The sequence below is a fragment of the Capra hircus genome, chromosome 12 (assembly GCF_001704415.2).
Source record: "Capra hircus breed San Clemente chromosome 12, ASM170441v1, whole genome shotgun sequence".
NCBI classification, from domain to species: Eukaryota; Metazoa; Chordata; class Mammalia; order Artiodactyla; family Bovidae; genus Capra; species Capra hircus.
The window spans coordinates 38879207-38905318 of record NC_030819.1 but is presented as its reverse complement, the minus strand read 5'-3'; the positions used below and the strand labels follow the sequence as shown (position 1 = coordinate 38905318).

Below are 26112 nucleotides of genomic sequence, written 5' to 3'. Positions count from 1 at the left end.
CCTGGATGACAGTACATCTTGTAATTGCTCCTACTCACTACACCTGCTGGTGTGTGTGCTAGTTTCACTCAGTGCCCTCCAAGCTCCTTCAAGGCAGAGATCGTTTGCTTGACTGGTGACAAGCCTGGTACACTGTCAGTACTTCGGAAATTGAATGAGCAACGTAAAATGTTTTAGGGTATCCGTATCCCAAAATATTTTTGAAAATACTGATTCTATCATTAATAATCCTTGTGGTTGACAAAGCAGTTGTCACTGGCACACCAAACAGCAACACTTCAGTCAACACCTCATATAACCCCTCCTTCCCTACATAATCTGATACATATACATGCGATTTAAAAGCCATTAATTACTCCCTTTTTATAAGTTAACATGCTGTGACATTTAAAGTGCCATCGCTAAGCTTTCTTTGAACCCTAATGTGTTATTTTCAGAGAGATATCTGAGCTGAAGGTCAAGGATGATGATCACACTTATCTGGTATTTAAAAAAATAACTATTTTCCCAGTCAGATCAAAATATTCTACTTCACCTTCCTTCAACAATTTCCCAAACAGTCACATCTGTTTACGGACCACTAATAAAATGCAGGTTTTTAATAGTAAAGGAATACAATGTAAGTTGTGGCCATGTGTGTACAAGTTTCTCAGTCATGTTCAACTCATTGTGACCCTTCCCCTCCAACCCCCGCCCCACTGACTGTAGCCCACCAGGCTCCTCTGTCCATGGGATTTTCCAGGCAAGAAAACTGGCATGGGTTGCCATTTCCTCCTCCAGGGGATCTTTCCAACCCGGGGACTGAACCCACGTCTCTTGAGTCTCCTGCACTGGCAGGCAGATTCTTGACTACCATGCCACCTGGGGTGCCCTAAAATGAGATAAATTAAAGATGGCAGAGGAAATTAAATGTTGAATTCCCTGACAGCTCTTGACTTCATTGTCTTGAATTCTAAAAACTGCCATCCCATACAGTGACAGCTTTCAAGACTTAGATTGTTCCTTGCTTCTAAAAATGTTATATTTTCACCATAGGAAAATTAGTTTTTTTCTGTCAATAGTAGATAATCAAATTATGCAAATCTCCTCTCCTCTTCAGTGAGCAGATAAGTGCTCCCTTTCAGTGATCTTCACAGATCCCTCAGTTGCTGTCCTGTCACTATATAAGTGATGGTTATTCAATTGAGTTTTTCTGCATAAATAGTTCTTTAATCCTGGAAGGAAGCAGTATGATGGGACAGACACAGTCAACGGTTCAATAAAAATGCAAATTTTAAAAATTATTAAAATGTACTTGGAAGTAACAAACTATATCACACACTTCTTAGGTTTACAAGTGTTCTCTCAAGATTCTTTTTGTTTTAAAGGAAACCAATCCTTGAAGTTTTTTGTTGTTGTTGACTGTAGCTATTTTTGAAGCTTCTTCTTCTTTCTCTCTGGTTCATTAATGTCCATGTTTGAAGTATCAGCAGAAACGCTTATTCCCGGTATCTAAAGTAAAGCAAAATGGGAGAAACAGGTGAGTAAAAGCGTAACATCATTAAGAAACCTCAATCCAATCTTCCTCTTCTTCACTGACACTCTGAAGTTCAAAAAGATGGAGGGATGGTGGGGGGAAGGGGAAACAGTTTTCCACACAATGTACCTATGTATGTATATCACACGCAAAGGAATAGTGGTTCAGAATGTAACAGGCAGACATGATCTCAACAGACAGACGCCTGTCATTTGGAAAGGGTGTGTTTAGCCATAACATACTCAGTTTCTCTACTGAGAGCCACTGTCAGCATTAGAGGCCTCAGGTGTGTTGGGAGCAGAACCAAGGTTAAGGTCCAATGTCTTAGGGTGAGTCACACTTTAAACTGCTTTTCAAAAGTGCCGATTTCAAAACTGGTAAAAAGAACTAGGCAGATCTCAGGATTCCATTTGTGGAACCAAGGAACTCAGAAGCAGCCCAGATGCCTGAGTTCCTGCGGCCTACGGAAATCAGTGATAAAATAGGATTTCCTCTGTAGATTACCTGTCCTGCACACTACTTTGAAGATTCTATACTAAACAGAAGTAACCCAGGACTGTATCACTCTCTATCACAAAACATGTACTGTTTATTCCACAACAACATGAACAGCGTAAGTCTGGTCTTACCTGTGGTTCTACCAGGGACATTCGGATTTTCTGATGCTGAAGATTGGATGAGTCTAACATGATTTTCACTTTAACTTTATCAAATACATGAAATACTGTGTCTTCTATTTTAAGTGATGGTATCTAAACAAAACACATTTTACTATTTTTAACTGCTTTTTTCCACTTGAAGCTTGGTTCTCATTCTTTATAATTTATCTTTTAAATTAATTTAAATGTTTAAGTTTAAAAATAACCTCAATATTTAATAAGCATCAAGGTGTTCAACATAACCAAAACCACTAATCTAACACCCTCACATACAAATGACCTATTTATGTGCAAACTTCTCCCTTTCACTCTGTGGTACCAATATATTATTCATTAATCACAGGCTTCTCAACCCTTTAACTAGCAAATTGTTGGTCTTGTACAGGAGCACACAGGTAATTGGGCAGATTTGTTTTGTATTTCTACTAAGGTCAGGGAAGTAGGGAGTGTGTCAGGTAAAACACACTGGGAACTGGATGATAAAATTCCCTTCTTGGAGCTATCACCAGCCATTTATTCCTTGACTTTAATCCATCTGTTCACCAGGAACAAAGTATAATTCAAGTTTTCCTTAGAAGGGAAAACTTTATAGAGTAGAAAGAAATTAATAACTTTTGTATATGAGAACATATACTGAGGTGAGAAATTGTGAGTAAAACGCTAAGCTTAGTAGGCATAAAATTCTGTAGGGTACAAAAATAATTTTACCAGTTAGAGGTACCACTTGCAACCTACTGAAGACAAAGCGTTCCCACTCCCACCAAAAGAAAACCCCCCCCAAAAAAACATCAGAAATACTGTACCTCATCATCATATATAAGCCGTGGCTTTGGTTTGTCCTTTTCTTCAAAAAACACTGTACCTTCTAAACCATACTTTGGAATTAATACCACAATAGCATTCTTCCTTACAAATAGAATATAAGCTTCTTCACTTACTATTCCTTTGCTTTTGAAAAATAACTGTAAAAGAGCAGACCACCTTATTAAGGATTACCTTAAAGTATTTTGAAGTTAACAAAAAAAAAATTATGCAATCAAATTAAAAGTGAACAAAACTTCATTTCTGCTAACATTAGTGACAGAAGGCAAATACCTGGGTATGAAAAGCCACAGAGGCACGCTGAGCGTACTGAGCCATTTTGTGCCGGAAATTGAGATTTTTACATAAATCTGCAAGCTTGTGTTTGTCGGTCAACTCTGGATAAGTACAGTCAGCTCCGATAGCCACGGCCAACAACCGATGAACAATGATGTCTGCGTATCTAGACACATGAAGAAAAAACAAGCATCGTGCCATGTCAGCATTTAAATATCCTTTTACAATTTGAAATAAAGTATTTTCTATCTCTCATTTGTTAAGGAGAAAATGTACCTTCGGATGGGTGAAGTAAAATGTGTATATATTGGGGACGCTAAGCCATAGTGATGAAAATCATTGTCCATTCCAGAGCAGAAGTACACAGCTTGCATCATACAGCGAGTTGCTAATATTCTTAACAGGGTGTTTAGATATGGGAAAATAGGTGAATCTGCCCGGTCCAAAGAGTCAGCTAAAGCCTTGGCTGTATCAGTTTTAATTTCCAAATTCTGTGAATAAACAGAGAAAACTGTTAGTCCCTTGGTCGTGTCCAAGTCTTTGGGACCCCATGGACTGTAGCCTGCCAGGTTCCTCTGTCCATGGAATTCTCCAGCAAGAATACTGGAGTGGGTAGTCATTCCCTTCTCCACAGGATCTTTCTGACCCACGGATCAAACCTGGTCCTGCATTGCAGGCAGATTCTTTACCATATGAGTCACCAGAGAAGCCCAAAGAATAGGGAAAAGGGATCAAATTAAACATTTAAAAATCATTACAAAATGTAACTGATCAGGCTAGAAAAGTATGGTGTCTTTTGACCAGGTAATAAGTATTTATGCCTTTTAGCCTTACCTAGGAGAACTGAAAATAAATTTAGTAAAAGTCATAGTGGTTTTGTGTAATATCAAACCTTAAATTTTTCTGAATTCATTTGAAGGTGCTGAAGTACCAACATTCTCAAGAAGTTTCAAGGGGGAACGAATAGTGGGGGCAGTAGTGCTGCCTCTCAAAGTCCAGCTGTTCTCGCCTAATCTTTGTTGGTTTGGAGAAATGTCAAAGCAGATCTGGTTCCATTTCCACATGTTGGGATTTTCTCTACGGATCCTTTTCCTTCATTCAATGAAGAAGTAAAGGCCAGAGTATTGGTGACTACAGCTCAACACGATGATACAGCAGTTAACTGCCTATTCTACTTTGCAAGATGAGGCAAAAATACATAAACCTTCCTTCCTCTACCTAGGTCACAGAAAGAAACAGGACAATAAGAGAAAAGTCTCCAATTTACAGAGTAAGCCTTGGAGGAGAAGAGAAGCTGATAATGTTGATGGATATAGTAAGAGCCGGCCCACCATACAGGTCTGAAAAATGAGAAACCAGCATCCTCCTGTTAGAATAATGCTCTGAGATCCAACACCCTTTCTTCTCTCTCTTCTGGACAGGAAAGATGTGGCCTGAGCAAGTGATCCAAAGAAAACCAATGTAAGCCATAGTCACCCCCAAAGCAGGGGTAATCATGTCTAAATAAAAGTCTACTAACCAGAGGCAGAGGGTATAAGGGGCTGAGAAAATGGGTTCCCCTTTTTATGCTTCTTCTTTTTTTCCATGTTTGCAAAAATGGACTTCTTCCTTAGGGATGTGAAAGAGGACTGAAGCGAGTTGAAGATAAAGAGGAAAAAAAAAAACAACTGAGTCTTAAAAGGTCAGTAGTTCAGAGGAGACATGAAGTAACACAAGCATGAAGAAAATGTGTAAAAGCACAGAGACATGGAAAAGTTTAATATGTTCAGGATATTATAAATAACGTAGCCTGGAATATCTGGCTTTAGTATAGGGCAAATGATTTCACTGTGTGAAGAGATGACCATACCCAAGTTAGATGACTTCTTTAATGAAAAGAATTACTGGCACATTTTTGCATGAGGAAACAAAACTTTTATGGAACTGTGACTATAGATTATTCAGTGCAAACACTACATCACAACATGAATACAGACAATGTTTCTAGCTGTGGAACCATACCTTGGATTTAGCTGCCTTAACAAGAATTTCGTAATTTGATGGAGGAGGAGCAGGATGTTTTCGAAGCAGAGCATGCTCAGAAAATTCTTCATGAATTTTTTTTGCAACAGAGATATTGGCAAGTAACATAAATTCTTCCACCATGGAATTTGTTTCTCTGCCAAATGAAAAGACATTAAATAAGGAAAAAGAATGAGACTTCTACATATCATTCACAAGTTATCTTTTCTGTTAATGACATAATGAAAATTCCTATGCAAACATTCATGTGTATATACACATGAGTATTTTTAAGAATTAAACATCCCTTTCATTTTTCAGTTACTATGCTAACAATCTCTTACAATTCACCTACTGCATGAGTAAATCTTATGCTAAAGGGTATTTTACAAGCAGCATTAAAAAACAGAAGCTTTACTAACTCTAGTAACATGTAAAACCTAAATCATAAGCATTTTCACCTTTTTACACTGAGTCTAAGGAGATTTTTATTTAATTCTGTATCTACAGAAATACAGTTTTCTAAGAATTAAAAGCTATTTAGGTCATATCAATATTGGCTTAAAAAAATTTGAAATTTTCACCAATAAATTCCACAAATGAAAAGATATTTAAAATAGTTATTTTGGGTGCTTATCATGTCCCAGGCATTGTGCTATAAGTGCTGTTTTCATTGTGGTATGTGTGCATGTATATACATACATATACATATATGTATATACATATGAATATAGGTACTAGTCCTATTTTATAGATAAGAAAACTAAAGATGTGTAACATAAATCTCTCACTAAAGGTCAGAATTACTAGTGTAACAGGATCTGGGCCCATTATGACTTGACTTCAAAACTCTTAACTAATTTGATACTGTTTTTCATCAAACACAGTAAATGATTTGTGTATACAAAATATTAGTAAGTGATCTTTTTTTTGTTTTTAATAATTTTATTTATTTGCTTGGCTGCACTGGGTCTTCATTGCTGTGAGCAGGTTTTCTCTAGTTGCAGTGAGCGGGGGTTACTTTTTTTTGTGGTGCACACACTTCTTGTTGTGGTGTTTTCTCTTATTGCAGAGTATGGGCTCTAGGGTGAGCAGGCTTCAGCAGTTGTGGAACATGGGCTTAGTTTATCCAAGGCATGTGGAATCTTCTTCCCAGACCAGGGATCAAACCCATGCCCCCAGAACTGGCAGGCAGATTCTTAACCACTAGATCACCAGGTAAGCCCCTGTGTTCTGTTTAATAGTGCTTTCTCCCAAGTTACTGAACATGCATTATTAATCTGTCACTCATGTTTCCTTCTTTAACAACATAACTTCTTGACAAGACTCCTGAAGTATGTTAATTTTTTTTCTTTTTTTAATTAGGAAGACCTCCAAACATGTCTTTAAAACTATGGGGACAATCTTAGAAATGTGGTTTTTATTCTTGGTAAGAAGAAATGGTTGATGTTCTGCTTTGGTAAAACAAGATTCAAGATTTTCCTCAAAAGAGCCCTTGGTAGTGGGTGTACTGTTCCTACTAACATTAGACTTATTTGCATAGTTCACTCAAAGGTATTTTTAAATTGTAGCTCTAAAGCTGTAAAGCACATACTGGTCCTAACTAACAAACTCGAGTATAATCCCGTTTTTAATCCTTGGTCATCTGCTAGAAAAGTGTAAATGCATGCTTAATTTCAGAATCACCTTATATAAGAGGTATGGAAAGAGGCCTAACTCTGACTTAATCAAAATCAGCCTTGCCTCAGGGATCGAACCCAGGTCTCCTGCATTGCAGGCAGATTCTTTACCATTTGAGCCACCAGAGAAGCCCTTGCCTCCTAAACCTTAGCCCAAATCAATAAAACAATAACAAGGCTTAACCTCTGACTATTCTTCACAACACCCTATGAGTGTGTACCACTACCAATTCTATTTTACTTAAAAATAAATCAAAGTGTAAAGAGGTCAAATAATTTGTCTGGAGTCATTGGCAGAAATGGGATCCAAATTGAGGCAGTGTGACTTCAGATTCCAGGGTTTTGGCCTAGGTCTGTCCTATCACAGTATATTCCCTATTATTCTCTATTAAATACTTAAGAAATTAATGAGGGTAATCCTCTTTTACTTACAATAACTATTACTAGTCAAGTTCTAATACACCACACATTAAAACAAATGAAGCTGGCAAGTTTTCTTTTATAATACAAATAAGGTATTTGAATTTTAGATGAGACTAGAAAGTAAAATCATATTTATTTTTCTCTACAGAAATCATGACTCCACTAAAATACATATTTGGGGGTACAAATGTTTTATTAATATATACACTAGATATTATATTAAAATAATCTTATCAACTACTCATCAAAAAAAAATTGCCTACCTGAGTTCCTTGGTCTGCAGATCTATAGGATCATGAGTTTCACTGTCCATGTGGAATCGAACTTCTGGAGAAGAAAGAGTCAAAGCCCTAAATAAAATAAGGCGGTGAATCAGTTATGTGAGCAGTAACAGATATAACTCTGGAAGTTACTCTTAAAACAAAAATGTTAGAAAGATGGCAATGACGACCCTGTATGCAAGACAGCAAAAAAGACACAGATGTGTATAACGGACTTTTGGACTCAGAGGGAGAGGGAGAGGGTGGGATGATTTGGGAGAATGGCATTCTAACATGTATACTATTATGTAAGAATCGAATCGCCAGTCTATGTCTGATGCAGGATACAGCATGCTTGGGGCTGGTGCATGGGGATGACCCAGAGAGATGTTATGGGAAGGGAGGTGGGAGGGGGGTTCATGTTTGGGAACGCATGTAAGAATTAAAGATTTTAAAATTAAAAAAAATAAAAAATAAAAAATAAAAAGAAAAGAAAAAAAAAATAAAACAGAAATGATTAAATCAAGTATGTGACAGTTTTTCTTTTGAAAGCTTTATAACCACCTGCTAACTTTTATGTTCCTTTATATTTTCACAGATGGTCTAATAGTTTATAGTTCTAAAATCAATTTTAAAAGGCAGGACAACAGCAATACAACAAAATGAGTCCCTGTGTTTCTCAGGATAAAGAATGTCTTCTGTACCCAAAATAAGAGGGTTTGATAAGTTTCATAAAGAACACAATCAGTTATATTTTATTTACTATAGGAAGGGTGAGGGATGGTGGAAAGAGGCAAAAGGGAAGCTTCCCTGGGCAAATGAGTAGCACCAAAAGATCCTCAGTTCAAAAGTATCTTCCACATACACTCAACCAGCCAATGAGGAGACTGATAAACCACAACTCACGTTACTGATACTGATGGCTATTAGTATCTCAGTACTACGTGTCAGATAACATACCAGGCTAAGTGCTTTACATGCACAGCTCCTTTAAAGATTTGGCAAGTTCTTCTTCCCACAAGGCAAGCATAATGTGGTTCTACACATCATGAACCTATCTGCATCCAGTCAGTTCCAAATCAACCAGAAACTAAGAATTTTATTGAGGCTGGGTAACTTCGGACAATCACAAAGAAGGGGAAAAGATGATTTTGGGGCAAGTGGGATTCCAAATCCTTTTTTCCTTGACTCACCTTTACTGCAAGAACTATAGAAGGAATACTAGAGAGGGAATCTGACAAATATGCCTTTCTTTCCATGACAAATAACTTGAGCAATACAACAAGGTTCTACACTGCAATTAACGTGTTAATTAATACAGCTTGACCTAAAGAGCAAGGTACACTAATCATATTTTGATCATTATTTCTTCACAGAACATTTAAAACATAACTCTTATCCTTTAAGACAGACATATGACAGATATAATTTAAGATAAAACATATCCTTTAAGAAGGTGAAAGATAACCATTTTTTTTAACTGATTGCTTTCTCTATTCACCCTAAGACTGAGAAGACTCAATGATAGGTTTTACCACTAGATGAGTATCTACTTTCAAAACTAGAAGTAGAGTGTTTTTCAAATTAAATAAATAGCTTTTCTGTCCTAATCACAATCTACATTATAGATACAAATCGACATCTCTTATTTTAAAACTGTCAAAATAGTTTCAATTGGTTTTATTCACTTTGCTTTTACAAGAAAACTTCTGATACCTGGCATACTGTAAACCTTCAATAAATGAATATGATGAAAAATGTGTTGTTTTGCGTTACAAAAGAAATCTAATTATAGTCATCTTATTTACGTCTTAATGACAAATTTGAGCAATAAAGTTTTCACTGGGTTTTACTGCATCCAAATTATCCTTTCAATTTCTTTTCAAATCAGTTTCAAGTTTAGTATTTTGGATCATAAGAAAATTCCCAGAAAACTGAAATATGAGTAGAGTTAGGTAGGGGTGGCTCAGCATAAATACCTAGAACACCACTGTCAATGGAACGTCCTGCAGGGATGAAAATGGTCTCAATCCACCCTATCCAATATGGTAGCCACCAGCCTACCATGTGGCTCCTAAGCACTTAGAATATGGCTAGTGTCACTCAGGAACTGAATTTTTAATCTTTAATTTTTGCTTTAATAGGCACATCTTATGAAAACAGCAGAGATCTAGAGTTTGCACTACCCAACAAAACCACTTTCAGTAACCACTTGTGATTCCACTTTGGATGGGCATGGGCATCCAGAGACCAACATATGAAAGGCTCAAGTACTTGCTTTACTCTGACAGTTGATTGTTTTTCAAGAATCAAATTTCTTCTGACTACTTCAACAGATTTGGGTATGTGGATATTCCTTAAAACTCCTTTGCAGTCAGGCAAATGCCATGAGATAACAGCTAAAAGATGTGAATCTGCCACTAGTGATCAGATCTTTGGGAAGACTGCTTCAATGTAACCCCTAATCATTTAAAAACTGAAGATGATGGATTAAACATGCTCTAAAAATCTCTTCCAACTCTAAGTGCAAGGACTTCATTTATCTTTATTGAAACATCTGAGAAAAATACGTTCAGTCTTGAAATTCATTTCTAGTTAAAATCAGGAACAAGCCATAGAAAAGTCTCAAGAAGATCTTCCCTTCCAAAAATTTCTTCAAGATCTTTAATTCAGACATATCAAGGTCTTCAACATAACAGAACTCCTGAACAAACATCAGTCCAGAATCAAGTCGCTAATATTTAAATAGGTAGCTAGAAGAAATAGAATGTATCTATTTAAGAGTCCCTACTCAGTCTATTAAATAATTCATCATTGACCAAGATAAACACTTCATAAAGAGTTCACAAGTTATCATTAACAGCAGGACAGGAGAAGTAAAAGAAATCTTAATATTTTTGAAATGTACCCTTTTTCAATTCTTCTTTTTTTCAAAATTTTAGCTAGTTTATTTAGTCCACGGAGACTAGTAGTAATATTATCGTTCATGGCTGCTGAATCAATTCTCATCTGAGCTTCAGCATATGTAAGCGAAGCCTAAAAAAGGAAACCATACATTAATACAAACGCTTGAAAATCTGGTTTACTTCTGAAAATTTATGTTTCCACTCTAAAATATCCATGACTTCAGAAAACCTAAAATCAATAACAAAAGAGATTCCTAGTTACAATATTTATATTCCACACTGATGATTTCTGGTTCATTAACTCTTATCTGATGCATTACACAACATAAGCAAACTTACATTAAAACAAAATTAAATGGTAGAATTGTTAAATTCTCATTTATTTCATTATTCTTTTAATGCATAAATACTTAGGAAAAGTTAAAATAAAAGGAAGGTTAGATTATTCTTTGATAATGACTGTAAAGTGAAATCATTTCCAGATGACCAGTACTTCCTTACACACAGCAAATAATAAAACCATAAGAATTGAGACATCGTGTTTTATAGAAAATCTACTAAATACCCCAAATTAAGTATTTAATCTAAGAATTAGAAAATCATAGTAGAAAAGATTAATTTCCAGTACAATCTAAATAAACAAACAGCTTTCTGCTCTGCTCCTATATTTCCCTCCTCATGGAAAAATGCCATTTTTTAGCCTTTTTTTAAAATATAGTTTTATGAGTGAAAATCAGGAATAGTAAAAAAGAGTTAGGCGATGCAGATCAGGATAGATTCTTGGGAGAACCAACTTATCTACTAGGAGCTAAGAGTTCCTTGTCTAAAAATGTTTTATGTTACATGTTTACTAAGTTTTTTTCATATAAAATTTTGCTACACTAACCAACTTTGGGAGAATTATAAACTCACCTTATTTAAAAATACAAATCTAGGAAAATTTAAATCATTCACACATGACTCCTTGTCAGTTTCACACTAAGCTTTATTTCCAACCACTAGCTAATCAGAAAAGAAAGATGTTAAAGGGAGAGAAAAAGAAGGTAAACTTGGAAAATAGATCACTGGAAAAAGAGGGTTTTGCAGACATCAGAGGAAGATTCAGAACAAAATGAGAACATAAGGAAATCGGATGAAAGATACAAAAGAAGAAAAGGAGTGAGAAATGTAATCTGGCTCCATTCTTTTTGAACATCAATTTCAGACTAGTTCTACTAGAATTCAACTGTGGCTTATATCATTTCCGTGAAAAATGTGAGGAGCAAGAAGATGGTTTATACACCATCTTTTAAAATACTAACCAGTTATAAATTGGGATAACTTCAAATACTGGAGTTCCTACATTAGGGCTAAAAGAATTTACTTGGTCACCTAAGCATACAGGCTTTCTAAGTTTCTGATGACAGAAAAAACTGCCACATAACCTCATTTCTAGATAACATCAAAAATTAAGCAGATAACTGAAAACAACAAGATTTAGTGGCAATACTGGGGGAAAACTTCTTTTTAATACACCTAACTTTCAAAAAACAATCTAGAACACTATTAAAAGTAAAAAAGATGTGCAACATGAAATATTAAACATGAAACCAACCTTAGAATTAATGACACTTTTGGTAAACCTCGTTTTTAAGATTTCAGCATTGTGAGTCATTTCCCAAATACATGAAAATGCCAACCTATGGACAAAAGTAAGACAGTATTTGTTAATGGGAATCAATTAAAGTAGTAAATACTATGTTTTTATGAAGAAGTGTGCATAAATACCTGTCAACGTTAGATCTCAGGGAACATAAGTTAGAGCTAAGCAACTCTGGAACCATGTCAATCCTCTGAAACAGATAAAATAAGAGTAGCAGCTTACTGAGCTATATCCATACATTTATTTGAGGTTCTATTCTCAAATAACATTGATGTTCTAAGCGGGGTGGGGGAAGCCCTCTATAAATAGAATTGAGACAATGTGAAATTAAAAAAACAAGTCTATTTCTAGAGAAGTAGCTACACACAATTTTTACAAGAGGGAAGCAACAGGCTCTCCTGATAGCTCAGTTGGTAAAGAATCCGCCTGCAATGCAGGAGACCCTGGTTCAATTCCTGGGTTGGGAAGATCCCCTGGAGAAGGGATAGGCTACCCACCAGTATTCTTGGGCTTCCCTGGTGGCTCAGCTGGTAAAGAATCCGCCTGCAACATGGGAGACCTGGATTCAATCCCTGGGTTGGAAAGATCCCCTGGAGAAGGGAAAGGCTACCCACTCCAGTATTCTGGCCTAGATAATTCCATGGACTGTATAGCCCGTGGGGTTGCAAAGAGTCGGACATGACTGAGTGGCTTGAAGAAAAAACAAGCAATGGAAGAAAACTGGATTTCATGTCAGTGGTAAGTTCTCTACACTCCCCACCTAGCTGTGCCCTGAAAGTTTGAAATCTCTGCTCTGTACAAAATGTTTGTACTAGATAGCAGACACAAGCCCTAATAACTCTACAACGGGACCCTCCTCCAATGCTTCACACAAACTGCATGGTGTTTTCAACATCCTTAAAAAAGAGAAACAATGAATTCTTATGGAAAAAAGGTACACAAAAGAACTCTGACAGTTAATTAAGCCTGACTTTCCCTTCTACTCTCACAATTTTTCTCTGTAAGTTTCTGGGAGCACACTTATGAAGAAGAAATAGTAATTGTGACAGAACAGACTCATGACTTAACTATATATAAAAAAATGGAAAATATATTAATTACTCAAAGACAAGTTGACACTTCACAACTCATATCAACTGCATCTACTTGTTATTTGGCTAAGTAACAAAAAACACTGCAATATTTTCACTGATTTAAGGTCGCCTTTCTGAAGGAGATCAGCCCTGGGATTTCTTTGGAAGGAATGATGCTAAAGCTGAAACTCCAGTACTCTGGCCACCTCATGCGAAGAGTTGACTCACTGAAAAAAGACTCTGATGCTGGGAGGGATTGGGGGCAGGAGGAGAAGGGGACGACAGAGGATGAGATGGCTGGATGGCATCACTGACTCGATGGATGTGAGTCTGAGTGAACTCCGGGAGTTAGTGATGGACAGGGAGGCCTGGCGTGCTGCGATTCATGGGGTCACAGAGAGTCGGACACAACTGAATGACTGAATTGAACTGAAGGTCGCCTTATTCTATGTATGTCCTTTAGCTAATTCATATACTATTCCACACTGTTTCAGAATCCAAAAGTGCCCATGATTATGACAAACTATACAATTAACAAAGTGATTACTCATATTTCGCTAAATACTGAGGCTCTCCCTTCCTCAGGAAACACCTCAGATGACTTTATTAAGAATAAAACAGATGACAGAAAAGATGTATCAAAATTCCAACTTTAACACATTTACCTTTTCACAAAGATATACAGTTGTTCCCCTTCTAGCTGACTCTTGATCCAAAGCATTTCCTGGCCTAATAAAATGGCTAACATCAGCAATATGAACACCAACCTTAAAAAAGATAAAAAGGAGGTCAACATGCTTAACTGGGTAAATGTACCAAAGGAATTCTAATGAGAAGAAATTCAGCTAAAAGGAAAAGACACCAGTCACAGTTACCATTTCAGCTTTTTCATGCCCATGAGTCTCTGCAGCTACAACAGATTCTACCTGACATGAATAATTCACAAATTCTACAATGGGTCAAAAGAAAATTAATTCAAGACCAGAACTATTTTTGAATAGAATGTCATCGTAATTACAAATACCTCCAAATTTCCATTTTCAAGTTCTCTACAATGGAGAGCATCATCTATATCAGTACATCCTGGGGGGTCCACACTACAGACGCACAGATGTCTCAGGTCTTCTCGGTTTTTCATGTCCTAAAAATGCCATATTATTGAAAACTAGAAAACAATTTTGGTGGTACAGATGTAACACAGCTCTATAAAATCAATGACAATTATAGTAAAAAGCAGCTTTATATTCTCAGTGATAACAACACTTCATGATTTATAATTTGTGAAGCCCTTGCCTTTGGAAAATGTGATATTAGCCACTTTTTACCTAGAAAAGTCTGTCTTTTAGTAAACTAAATGATTTTCGTGATAACCTAAGCATTCTGTAGCAAACTAAATGCAATGGAGGAGGGGGATAAGGTTTCTACATGGTTTTTAAAAGACACATACAGAAACCAAATAAAACTAGTAGCTCAGATACAGTAATCCATAAACTCACTAGGAATTCTTTTCAACATACCTTCTCAGTGATGCTCCAGGGCATCTTTGGTAGAAAGCTAAGAACAGCCTGTGAGAAAGCCTGATGGGGAACATCATGCTCAAGTAACAAAACTTCTGTTTCAGTCTCTTTGTCTCCAACTTCACCTAAATTTTTCACAAAGTGTCCCTAAAACCAAAGAGTATTATAAGACCGGTGTATTTTACAGCTGTTTATTAACTTAAATTCTATTATCACACGAAATGGTTGAACGTTTTCCATTACCACTTTAGTATTTCTAAATTTTCTCCACAATTCTTAAAAATGATCATTAGGTAAATTAAAGCTAAAAATGACAAGACTTCTCAAGTGATTTATGGTGGAGACTTTCTGAGAGTTCAGTTCTCACAAAACAAGGTCTCTTTAGTTCCTATTATCTCTCAAGTTTAAAAGTTGCTTCAAATATCCTAGCTTCAAAATTTGTTTACTAGAATCTACTTAGGTCTCAAACACTAATTTTGTAGTCACTGTCACCAAAAATTACTTGTTAGGAAGTCTGAGTAAAATTAACCAAGTGATTTACATTGGAATTTCCTAGGATTAATTTTCAGATTGGATGTACTACTTAATACTCCTAAATTTCAGCATGCATTTTATATAAAGACAGATTCTATTTTTAGTAAAAGAAGCAACTTTATTCCTAAAGTTTTAGTTAAATAGTCTAACATAAAATTATTATTTCAAGCTTACATTTGGATATCTGGAATTTCTTGGCCAACCATCAACAGCAACAATAATTCTCCGTCCTTCTAATGTAGAGGCCTGTCTGGTTTCTATCCGAATTCTAGGGATTCTCTTATCAGCAGGAGTAAAGAGATGTCTTCTTGACTAGAGAACATTAGGAAAAAGAATTTACACACAAAAGGCTGGGGATGGGGGCAAGGTGAGGGCTCTAAATTTTGTTCAATGTACATCATTTTCCATTACATAGCAACATGCTCTTTACTCACCTCCTTAATATCAGACTTGGAAAGCATGCCACAATATGGTCTCCAATTCCTTTTTATTATCCCAACAACTCTACCTGTAGGCTTCAACATTTTTTCATTTACAGCAGTCTTAAGCTGAGATGTAAAAATAAAAGTAAAAACCTTCCGTTATCTGTCCTGTAAGGGTAATGAGACAATTTCCCTTCAAAATTAGAACACAGATACTAATACTTTTTCAGGCAGTAAATTATGACATAAAACTATGGAATTTTGATGCTTCAAGATTCTAGCAAGAGCATGCCAAACAAAACCACAAAAATAGTTCTATAATAAAGCACTACCAAAAAAAAAAACCCAAAAAGAGAAAACTGAATAAATATGTGAGAACCCAACTCTTCAGTTTTAATGTGAGGCTTTACTGACATATACAGACACACACGCTCATGCACAGGTCTGGTAATTAATAGGATTTCAGTAGTTTCCAGTAATGAGCAGAGTGATACTTATTAATTTATTTTAAAAAAATAGATGTATCTTTAAATGCTTGTCTTATTCAAAATATAAACCCAAATAAATAATAGTTCTTACTAGAAATAGCAAAAGAACCCTATGGTATTTCACCTCTAATACTCTCCTATGGCCTGGACCTTGTAAAGATAATGTTATAGTAAGACTCCAAAGCAGTGATTATAATTCACACAAAGAGAAGAACTACTAATGTTCTGTGAATTCCAACTATTTGTATCATTCTTGTAATTCTAAAATGGAAAAATACCTATCAGGTAGACTTTAGGTCATAAAAAACAACAGAAAGGATTCTCATCATAATAAATATGGTAACAGAGAAGGAATTATTAAACAGACCTATTTTTAAGGGCCTAGAAGTACATCTATTATGCTGAGGGGATTTTAAACATTGCATAAAAGCATTTTGGAAAATTTTAAATCTGTAAAAGAAAAAAAAAGAAAATTTTATTTACTTAAACTTAATTCAGCTAGATCATATAACTGAATGTCAGAGTTCAAGTTTCATACTCAAGTTAAGTCTTTTTGTATTTTGTATTTCAACCTGTTTATTTGAGCAAAGTAAGACATTAATTTAAAAGACTAACTTAGAGGAAAAGAAATCAAATATGTATATGACATACATTAAAACTATAGAACTATAATTTTATTCCATAAATCTGAAAGCAATGAAACCTGTTTCATTTAACTTTCTCCAAAATTGTTTCATTTAATTTTCTCCGAAGCTAATACATTAACAAATTAATCAAAGCTACACAGACAAAAAATAAAACCTGTTTGGTTTCATACAATGCGTTCTCTCTCCTCTTCCTTCTCTATATCATCTTCATTTTGACCTTCATCTTGTAAAACCACAGAAGACGGTGCTACCCACTGATGCTTGGGAAGAAGCTCCACAGCCACAATATCTTCATGAATAGCTCGGTTTAAATTTTTCAGTCCTTGTAAGATTATCTGCGTGAATAGCAAAGAACACATGCCCAGATATTTTCAAAGGCTGTATAATAATGGGAAGGTTGCCCTAAAGAAGTTGAGATAGATTCTGATGTCTCTATGTCTATTTCCCTTCCTTTATATTTTTTCTTCCTTTATAGTGTCCCTTTGCTTTGCCCTCTAAATTTCTCAGTATCAAATAGAAAAAACAATGTCAGAAAATACGAGTTGTGTTCATGTGTTCCACATAACTCTTACATTAATACCAGAACTTTTAATCTCTCTAAATCTCAGGGTCCTGACTGGTAAAACAAAAGAGTGCCTACTTTTATAGGCAGAGTTGAAAATTAAATGAAATGCAGCATTCAAAGCACTAAGACAAGTACTTGGCAAATAGTCAGCACCCCAACATGACTGCTGTTTGCTTTAAAGTGTGGGAAGCCCTCTGGAGCAATTATACACTAGGTAAATGGTACTTCCCATAATAGATCATAATGCAGAAAATAGAGGCACCATAGCAGGGTTTGTTTTTGATTGATTATATTTGTATTCTCTTAAAAGGGGTTAATAGAAAGTTCTGTTCCTCAATAAGCAGTTTCCTGAAAAAATGATTAATTCTATTACCTGTGGCCTCTCACATAACTTACTTCAAGCTCACAAACTAGGAGGGTAAAGCAAATTTAAATTCTTGTACAAAAATCTGAAACACTTATGAAAGAAAAAAACGAACAGAAAATATTTTAGTGTGAAACGAACTCATGTACACACTTGCCTCTTTATTGTCTTCGTCATCGCCATGGACCCATACTGTAGCTTCTAAGTAATTTTCCCTGCTAGCTCGAAATGTCCCTTGAAGGTATGTGCCAGATTTGATGCCCTGTTGTAGCTTACTTAACGGAAGATGCTCTGAAAATATTGTTTTTCCACTTTCTATTTCATTCTGTGAAATAAGCAAACCAAGAGATACAGTTGGTATGTGAGTCTTCGGTATGCTCCACATACAACTATTATCACTATCAGGTATTATTTAAAACAACCACCCACGTTACAGTATATACAACTCTTATGAATTTAAAAGAACATAGCACAGTAAGAAAAAAAAATGCTTTTTATTCTTAAGGCAACATACACAAACATTTCCATTTCATTACATTTTGGTATCAGCCACCGAAGAAAAAACTCTATGTACCCCTCCAACCCCGTCCAGGCCTTCTCGAATGAAGGTGTGTAGCTATGTGAACAAGTGAGCGGGCAGAAGTATATAAAGGGTAATAGGAAACCTCAAATGTATGAGAAGACTGTGGTTCTGGAAAGCACAAGAAAAGCTATTTTTACTTAGATTATTTTAAACAGCTAAGGCAGTTAGACAGAGGTAGCCTGGGACCTACTGTAGATCCACTGCAATACCTTCCAGGATCCTCTGAGACCTCCAACATCCGATAACCTAACTGCTTGGCTCCTTTAGATGTCTACACTTCCTAAATTTCCCATCTTCTAAGAAGATCATTTTATACTTTCTCTTCTGCTTAACTCTCCAAGTTCCTTGTCTTCCTTCCTCATTCTCAGATAAGGGACCTCCACCTCCACAATGAGAATCGGAAGCAATCAATAGAGACTCGCTCCATGCTGAATCTGCTCACCTATGAGCATCTATCCACCACTTCCTCACCTCTACTCAAGAACTTTGTTATTCTCTCTCTGGAATCAAATTCACCCCTGTACTATAACATCCTCACCATCATATAAACATGAACTATTGAAAATAAATATGGACTTATTAAACCTACCATGGACATGACCTATTAAACAGATTAATGATATGGCCTATTAAAACTAATTGTACCCTCACAGTCCCATCTATCACCAAATCCTAAAATCAACAAAATATTTATATCAATGAAATACACACAACATCTGACTTCTCACTACCTTAACTTCTGCTACCATGATCCAATTTTCTGTCTTGTCTCCCAGGGATACTAAAATATCCATCTAAGTGGAGGCCCCTGCTTCTAACCTATCCTCCTTAGAACAGGGAAATAGGTATATTATTCTGCTCAATAGCTGTCCAGTACTCATGGACTAAAATCCAGATTTTCTCCATGACTTACTACATCCTTACATGATCTGGTCCCTGCCTACATTTCTGACTTCATTCCTAACATTTTTCTCCATTGCTCACATCCCATCCACACTTTTAGGGATTTCTCAATGTCAACTTATTCTAACCTCAGAGCCTTTTAACTTGCTATTCCTTCCACGTGAAATGCTCTTCCCCTAGTCATTAACTCCTTTAACATACAACACAGCTAAAATGTCTCTGTCTCAAAGGAATTTGCTTTAACATCCTTCCCATCTCAACTTAGATACAATTTTATCAAGAAGCCTTGACATTTCAAATCTGGGTTAGATGCCTTGGCTAAGTATGGTTAGCTCTCCTATCATGCTTGTTCTGAAAACACAAATGTGTTCCAATGCAACTGGTAAATTAGAAAACTACCAGGTGAGAGCAGAGAACTGCATCCAGCTGAACCAAGCTGAATCCACAAAACACACACACACACACACACACACACACACACACACACACACACGCCTCAAACACCTAATGGTTACTTCAGATTACCATGTTTTATTAGCCACACCATCTTCATCTGGTTTAACAACTTTCTGTTCAAATTGAGATAACCCTCTTTCCACTGCGTCAGGAAGTTTCTGTGTGTGTCCCTAATCACATTTTCCCTTAAGCTCTGTGAAAGTGAAAGTGAAAATGAAGTTACTCAGTCGTGTCCGATTCTTTGCGACCCCCATGGACTGCAGCCTACCAGGCTCCTCGGTCCATGGGATTTTCCAGGCAAGAGTACTGGAGTGGGTTGCTATTTCCTTCTCCAGGGGCTCTTCCTGACCCAGGGATCGAACCTGGATCTCCTGCTTATAGGCAGACGCTTTACCATCTGAGCCATCAAGGAAGCCCAAGCTCTGTAGTTTTCATTATATAAAATTTTACATGGCACAGTGACTTTGGGGAACACACACACGTACTATAATAGAACTGACTGCAGTTTCACTATATCCTACATTTACTCTACTCTGTCATAGTACACAGTCAAATACTGTGAATTATCAATGTTGGATTACTTCCTGTTTCTTCATTTAGACCTATCCACCTCATTTAGTGCTACCCAAATCAACTCTGTGATAAAGGAAGTGTTCTTGTGATCTCTAATATGGTAGTCACTAGGCACAAGGGGCTCTTGGACACTTGAAAGGTGAACAACACAACTGGGAAACTGAATTGTAAACTGAATTAAATTTAAACAGTTGCATGCAACTAGTGCATATATATTAGATAGGATAATCCTATTACCTGTATTCTAAAAATAAAGTCCAGCTTTTATTTTTTCACTTCTATTTAGTTTTGTGAAGTAGCTGGTTGAAAACAGGAAGAGAAAAAAACGCTGTAAAGATTGGATGCACATATAATATACTATTATATAAAACCTAACAGTATCTACCATTTACATTTACCATAATTATGTGCCAGGCACTGAGATAAGAATTTTATTAACACTACTATTACCTGAGCAAACTCTGGGAGATAGTGAAGGACAGAGGAGCCTAAAGTGCTGTAGTCCATGGAGTCATAAAGAGTTGGACACGACTTAGCGACTGAACATTATCACCATCCAACCCTAACAATGCTATGACATGGTTATTGCCAAACACACTTCACATTCAAGGAAACAAGGTTAAGGATTCCCTCTCACATCCACTATTGCAGTGACCCCCTACTCCTGCCTCTGCCTCTAATCTTGCTGAGATACAACGTATCATCTTATAAATGGAGATTAGAGTGGTTTTCCAAATAAGTAACATTTCTGATTGTTCTCCATTCCTCCTAGCCACACTCTTATCAACCTTTAATGTGTTCAGCCTAAGAGTATAAAGTAGGGAGCCCAGAATCCTATGTGCTAACTTCTCTTAGTAACAGCCCTTTCAGTTCAGTTCAGTCGCTCAGTCGTGTCCGACTCTTTGCGACCCCATGAATCACAGCACGCCAGGCCTCCCGGTTCATCACCAACTCCCGGAGTTCACTCAGACTCGCGTCCATCGAGTCAGTGATACCATCTAGCCATCTCATCCTCTGTTGTCCCCTTCTCCTCCTGCCCCCAATCCCTCCCAGCATCAGTCTTTTCCAATGAGTCAACTCTTCGCATGAGGTGGCCAAAGTACTGGAGCTTCAGCTTTAGCAACATTCCTTCCAAAGAAATCCCAGGGTTGATCTCCTTCAGAATGGACTGGTTGGATCTCCTTGCAGTCCAAGGGACTCTAGAGAGACCTTTATATGATAGTTTAAAAACTACTAACAAAATAAATTCCTGAGTCCTCACTATCTGGCCCCTTCCCCTCCTGTCCTACTTCTCATGAGCCCTCCCTCCTCCTATGGAATTAACACTACAGCTGGATACCCTCTCTCCAGTGCCCACCACCTGTTTGTTTGCCAAATACCTACTCCTTATCACAAGCCAGCCATGAGTTCCTTCACTGATTAATCACACAAACAGTGCCACCTTGTGCCAGGCCCTACTTGGGTTGCTGAGGATCAGTGAACAGTGGTATTGTAGAAGTCAAGACTTTAGGGATGGCATTTTGATCAAAAGCCTATTGCAGCCATTTGTGTTGTTTATCACCGAACTCCTATTTCAATTCCAGCTTGCCCACTGATATTCCAATTTCTAAATCTGGTAATTATAAGCTTAACATCCCAAAGTGGCTATGTTAATCTTTCACTTCTCAAAAACAAAGTAAAGCAAACTCAAACATACCCCTTCTTCAGCCAAACAAGCAAGACGATCTATGAGTTCAGGGTTAGCAGTTAGGCTTTTTATATATTCTTCACCTGAAAAATAAGTTTTTTGTTCTTGATAAATTTAAATGTGTTTTTTATCCCCCTTAGATTCAGAAGAACATGGGTTATCTTATTTGTGACAGTACACATGTCAATTTTTTTGGCGGGGGAGGGACCCTCTCTGCTGAGGTAGTCAAGCCCAAGAGGCAGTGGATCGAGTGTCTCTATGAACTTTTATTGCTAAGCCCATTCCAAATGTTGACAGGGAAATTAACAGCCACTGGTGGCACAACTCACTTAGCTTAGCAATGTTGAAAAAAAAAAAAATACAAAAATATCACATTAAGCTATATACGACCATGAAAATACCAAATGGTCAAATGAACATCTGACCATGGGCCTGATGATAATTTTTGCATGCATTTGCAAACATGAACTAACAGTCTGGATACATGGAGACTTACAAGTGAACGCTGGTATCCCTTCTTCTATGGCTTTCTCTTTGTTTTTCCTGTCATTGGTTATCAAGATAACTTGCAGCTGATTCTCTGCTGACATATCCTTCAAATGTTCATTGTACCATTTTGCAGCTACTCGGATGGCTCTATCATTCCTGTCATTAGAATTTTCTCCCTGTAATTGTTCTACATAAGTTTCTCTAAGTGCAATGAAAAGGGGAAAAGAGAAAGATAAGAAATGGAAATCAACAGAATCAAGCACACATAAAGTCTTTGGACATAAATGCTTAATGATCACTGAACTTAGAGTCAATAGTACATCTTTTCCCCTCAATGTGTTCACATTTATACCTCACAGAGAAAATAAATAAGGTAAAATAGTGATGTTTTTATAACAACAATTTGCTTGGAAAGAAAAAAATCATATTATTAATGGAATAATAAAAAGGCTAAAACAAATTCATCTCACCAAAAGAAAAACTCAAGATCCGAACTTATACTATAGGTTGGGACATTTTAAAAAGTCACAGTTTGTTGAAAAAAAAAAAAACTATACTAATATTTTACAAGTCTGATAATGAGACTTCATTCAAACTGTAGATTAACAGAAATTCCTAAAAGCTACCAATTGTATGATTAGATGACTTGTGATCATATGATTAATGTAGTTATTAAATACATGATGCCTGTAAATTATGCATGATAAACTCACAATACATGACAAGGGCCAGCAAGAGAATGAAAGACAAGACCCAGATATGACTGCATATTCCTTCTAAGTCCACCAACTCTGCGCTATCAAATGTCAGTATACTTATTTCTTTAAATCTGTTCTTCAAAGCCAAATTTAAGAACAATTACAAAATTCAGCACAATAACTTCTACCTACTTCTTAAAGGTTAAGGCTTCAATTTTAGAGTTTTATAATAAATATAAACAAACCTGCTTTAATATAAACATACCTGCTTATGCTTTCAGAATTATCAAAGACATGGTCATAAATTTCTGAATTGGTTTTAGCATGCCTGAGTGTCCTAATTCTTCCTGTCAACTCCAGAACTGCTAAGCTCTATTCACTGCACTTAAGCCAACAAAAGTGTTAACTTTGGATTAAAAATCTGATGGTCATGCTCTACAGAAACTAGGTCTCTGAGTGCTGAAAAACAGTTCCTGTTTTTGGATTTTAAGGAGGAGATAGAAACAAGAAGTCTTGAAGTGCTTAACTGATATTCTTTACATAAATAATATTTAAGTGTGGGATATAAGAATAAGCAAGAGAAATTTGAGATATTAAACATTTTTAAAGTTGTATATGCCCATGGGATTTCATTATCCAATCCACTGTCTAATCCAACAATTCTCAATATCTGGGGTGATATTGCCCCTGATATCCTCCCCCCTGGAGGACATGTCACAACATCTGAAGACATTCTGGGTTGTTACAGCTCAGGGGATTGGTGGGGGGTGGGGTGGGGGGGGGTGTTTGCTACTGGCATCTAGTGAGTATAGGCCAGGAATGCTGCTAATCACCCTCCAGTGCCTCACACAGCCTTTCCATATCAAAAAATTACCCAGTCCAATATGTCAATAATGGCAACATTGAGAAATCCTGATTAATAAAAGTAAACTGGATTTGTTATAAATTATTTATGTAATACAAGAAACGCATGTTCAGTCCATCAGTCATGTCTGACTCTTTGCAACCTCATGGACTGGCCTGCCAGGTTCCTCTGTCCATGGGATTTTTCAGGCAAAATACTGGAGCAGGTTGTCATTTCCTCCTCCAAGGGATCTTCCTAACCCATGGATGGAACTCACATCTCCTGCATTGGCAGGCGGATTCTTGACCACTGAACCACCCAGGAAGCCCAATGTAATAAACAGACAATAACATATTTTCTAAGAACACACATTAAGTTGAAACAAACATCTTAAATCTGAAATGAATTATATTTCTTAACCTTACTGTCTTCAGTGTGATCAGTTATAAGGTATTAGTGTAACTTTTAAGAGCCCATTAAGAATATACCTGCTTTATATTTTTAAAGCTCTCTTTCATAAACTCCTATATTTAATTAACTTATGTTGGTTATTCATATAATATGGTATATCAAAAACCTAGGCAAATCTCATCTTCCAAAATCCTACTGCTCAACTCATGCTAAAACCAACTCAAAATGAACACATTTTGGAAATTAAAGCACCTACCACATTCTAGGAATCAGGAGACTTTGGTTCTGGCTTTGACCCAATCGATGCCTATGTGACCTTAGCAAGGTCTGTAAACTGTAAGAATCAAACATTACTCCCAGAAGTATGAAACTTAACAGTGTATCTTCCAACAATGTCACAGATGACAGCCAGGAACTTTCACCCCCCAATTTAGCTAACTCTAGTTTCTTGATAACTGAGGTAATTTTCCCCCCTACCTATGGTGTTCGTTAGTAAATGTGTAGAAATGCTTCTCTTGGTTATTAGTCATATCTCGGATTCGTTTGTATACCGGAGCACTCCTATTTCTCACTTCTTGGAGAACTGTTTGTAGCACGATGACATTCCTGATGGCAGGGTCCTCAAGGACATCAATCTTTTAAGTAAATAAATAAATAGTTATTTTTTCCCGTGTTCATTCATAAATTGCTTCTGTTGAACCTAAAACTCTGCCGGTTTTTTTTTTTTTTTCAAACTACCTGTACATTAAACTAAGGAGCTATTTTGCAGCAGAAAACCCTGCAGGTCGATTAAAGAACACGTGTAAACAAACTAGTTACAAAACTTTGACGAATTAGTCATTAATAAAGAAATACGTTGGCCCACATGGTTTTCGCTCGTAGGGACTTACAAGCTGCCTGAGGGTCGCAGGCAGGAGGCCACAGAAGCCCAGGTCCCCGGCCTCCAGACATTAAAATCTAAGGCAGAAGAGACAGCAGGAGTTAGAAAGTTGACGGATCTAAAATTCTTATAACTCCAAGAACCCAAAAAAAGTAAAGGTTAAAAAAAAAAACAGTACAAGGAAAAAGAACCTCGGCCTGGGGGCAGGAGGCATGGGTCCCGGTGGGGTTGGCTCTCCCTGAGTACGTAATGCTGCCCAAGACGCTCCTCCTAGGGTCTCAGTGTCCCCGCCTCCCTTTCTTCTGGTGGGACAGCGGTGCCGCGGCTCCGCCCGCCTACCGGCGCACCTGGTGGAGCAGCACGTTGGTGTCCGGCAGCAAGTAGTGTGGCTGCGGGCAGAGGCTGCTGGCCCGGTCCAGGGGTTGCAGCTCGAGGACAGGTCCCTCGTGCGCTCCGCCGCACGCCGCGCACCCCGACGCACCGCAGCCTATGTCATCCCGCAGGTAGTGCTCGCGCACTATCTTCATCACGCCACCCGCGCGCGTCTTTTTCAAGAAAGTCTTGGACTTGAGCATCTCGCCTCCCTGCTCGGAATCCCGACCCGCTTTAGTGCTCTTCCGGCGGAAAGTGTCACGCTCGGGCCCTGTTGCACAACCGCACTTTAACCAGAAGTTAGCTCCTTCCTCCTCCGGGATATTAGTGTACCCCTCTTGCGGAAAAACTTCGAGACTGCCGTTGACTGGCCTTCTAAGGTCTGTGAGGATTGGGCGAAAGCGGGCAGATGGGCGGAGCCC

General features: G+C 37.2%; 1 protein-coding gene across 2 annotated transcripts; it reads right to left on the bottom strand.

Moving 5' to 3' along the window:
- Positions 1146 to 26020, bottom strand: DIS3 (DIS3 homolog, exosome endoribonuclease and 3'-5' exoribonuclease). 2 transcript variants are annotated; one of them, XM_018056513.1, is made up of 22 exons: positions 25666 to 25777; positions 25329 to 25395; positions 24916 to 25073; positions 22493 to 22686; positions 22006 to 22079; positions 17952 to 18119; positions 17036 to 17200; positions 15743 to 15856; positions 15483 to 15620; positions 14775 to 14921; positions 14282 to 14398; positions 13923 to 14024; positions 12310 to 12374; positions 12137 to 12221; positions 10545 to 10672; positions 7640 to 7726; positions 5275 to 5431; positions 3550 to 3764; positions 3271 to 3439; positions 2979 to 3137; positions 2146 to 2268; positions 1146 to 1491 (listed from the first exon to the last, which is right to left on the bottom strand). In XM_018056513.1, exons 3-22 carry the CDS (start codon positions 24966 to 24968, stop codon positions 1408 to 1410), a joined length of 2544 nt encoding a protein of 847 aa, XP_017912002.1. In that variant the 5' UTR covers positions 24969 to 25073; positions 25329 to 25395; positions 25666 to 25777; the 3' UTR covers positions 1146 to 1407. The 2 variants fall into 2 exon arrangements, with proteins under 2 accessions (XP_017912002.1, XP_017912001.1); XM_018056512.1 differs by lacking the exon at positions 25329 to 25395 and having other exon boundaries at positions 25666 to 26020.

Excerpts from the sequence above, each read along its gene's own strand:
- DIS3 (XM_018056512.1), bottom strand. The coding sequence starts at position 25,893 with ATGCTCAAGTCCAAGACTTTCTTGAAAAAGACGCGCGCGGGTGGCGTG. Across the intron at positions 12,222-12,309 it reads CTGAGATCTAACGTTGACAG|GTTGGCATTTTCATGTATTT; the intron begins GTATTTATGCAC and ends TTTTGTCCATAG. Across the intron at positions 1,492-2,145 it reads TGTCCCTGGTAGAACCACAG|ATACCGGGAATAAGCGTTTC; the intron begins GTAAGACCAGAC and ends GCTTTACTTTAG.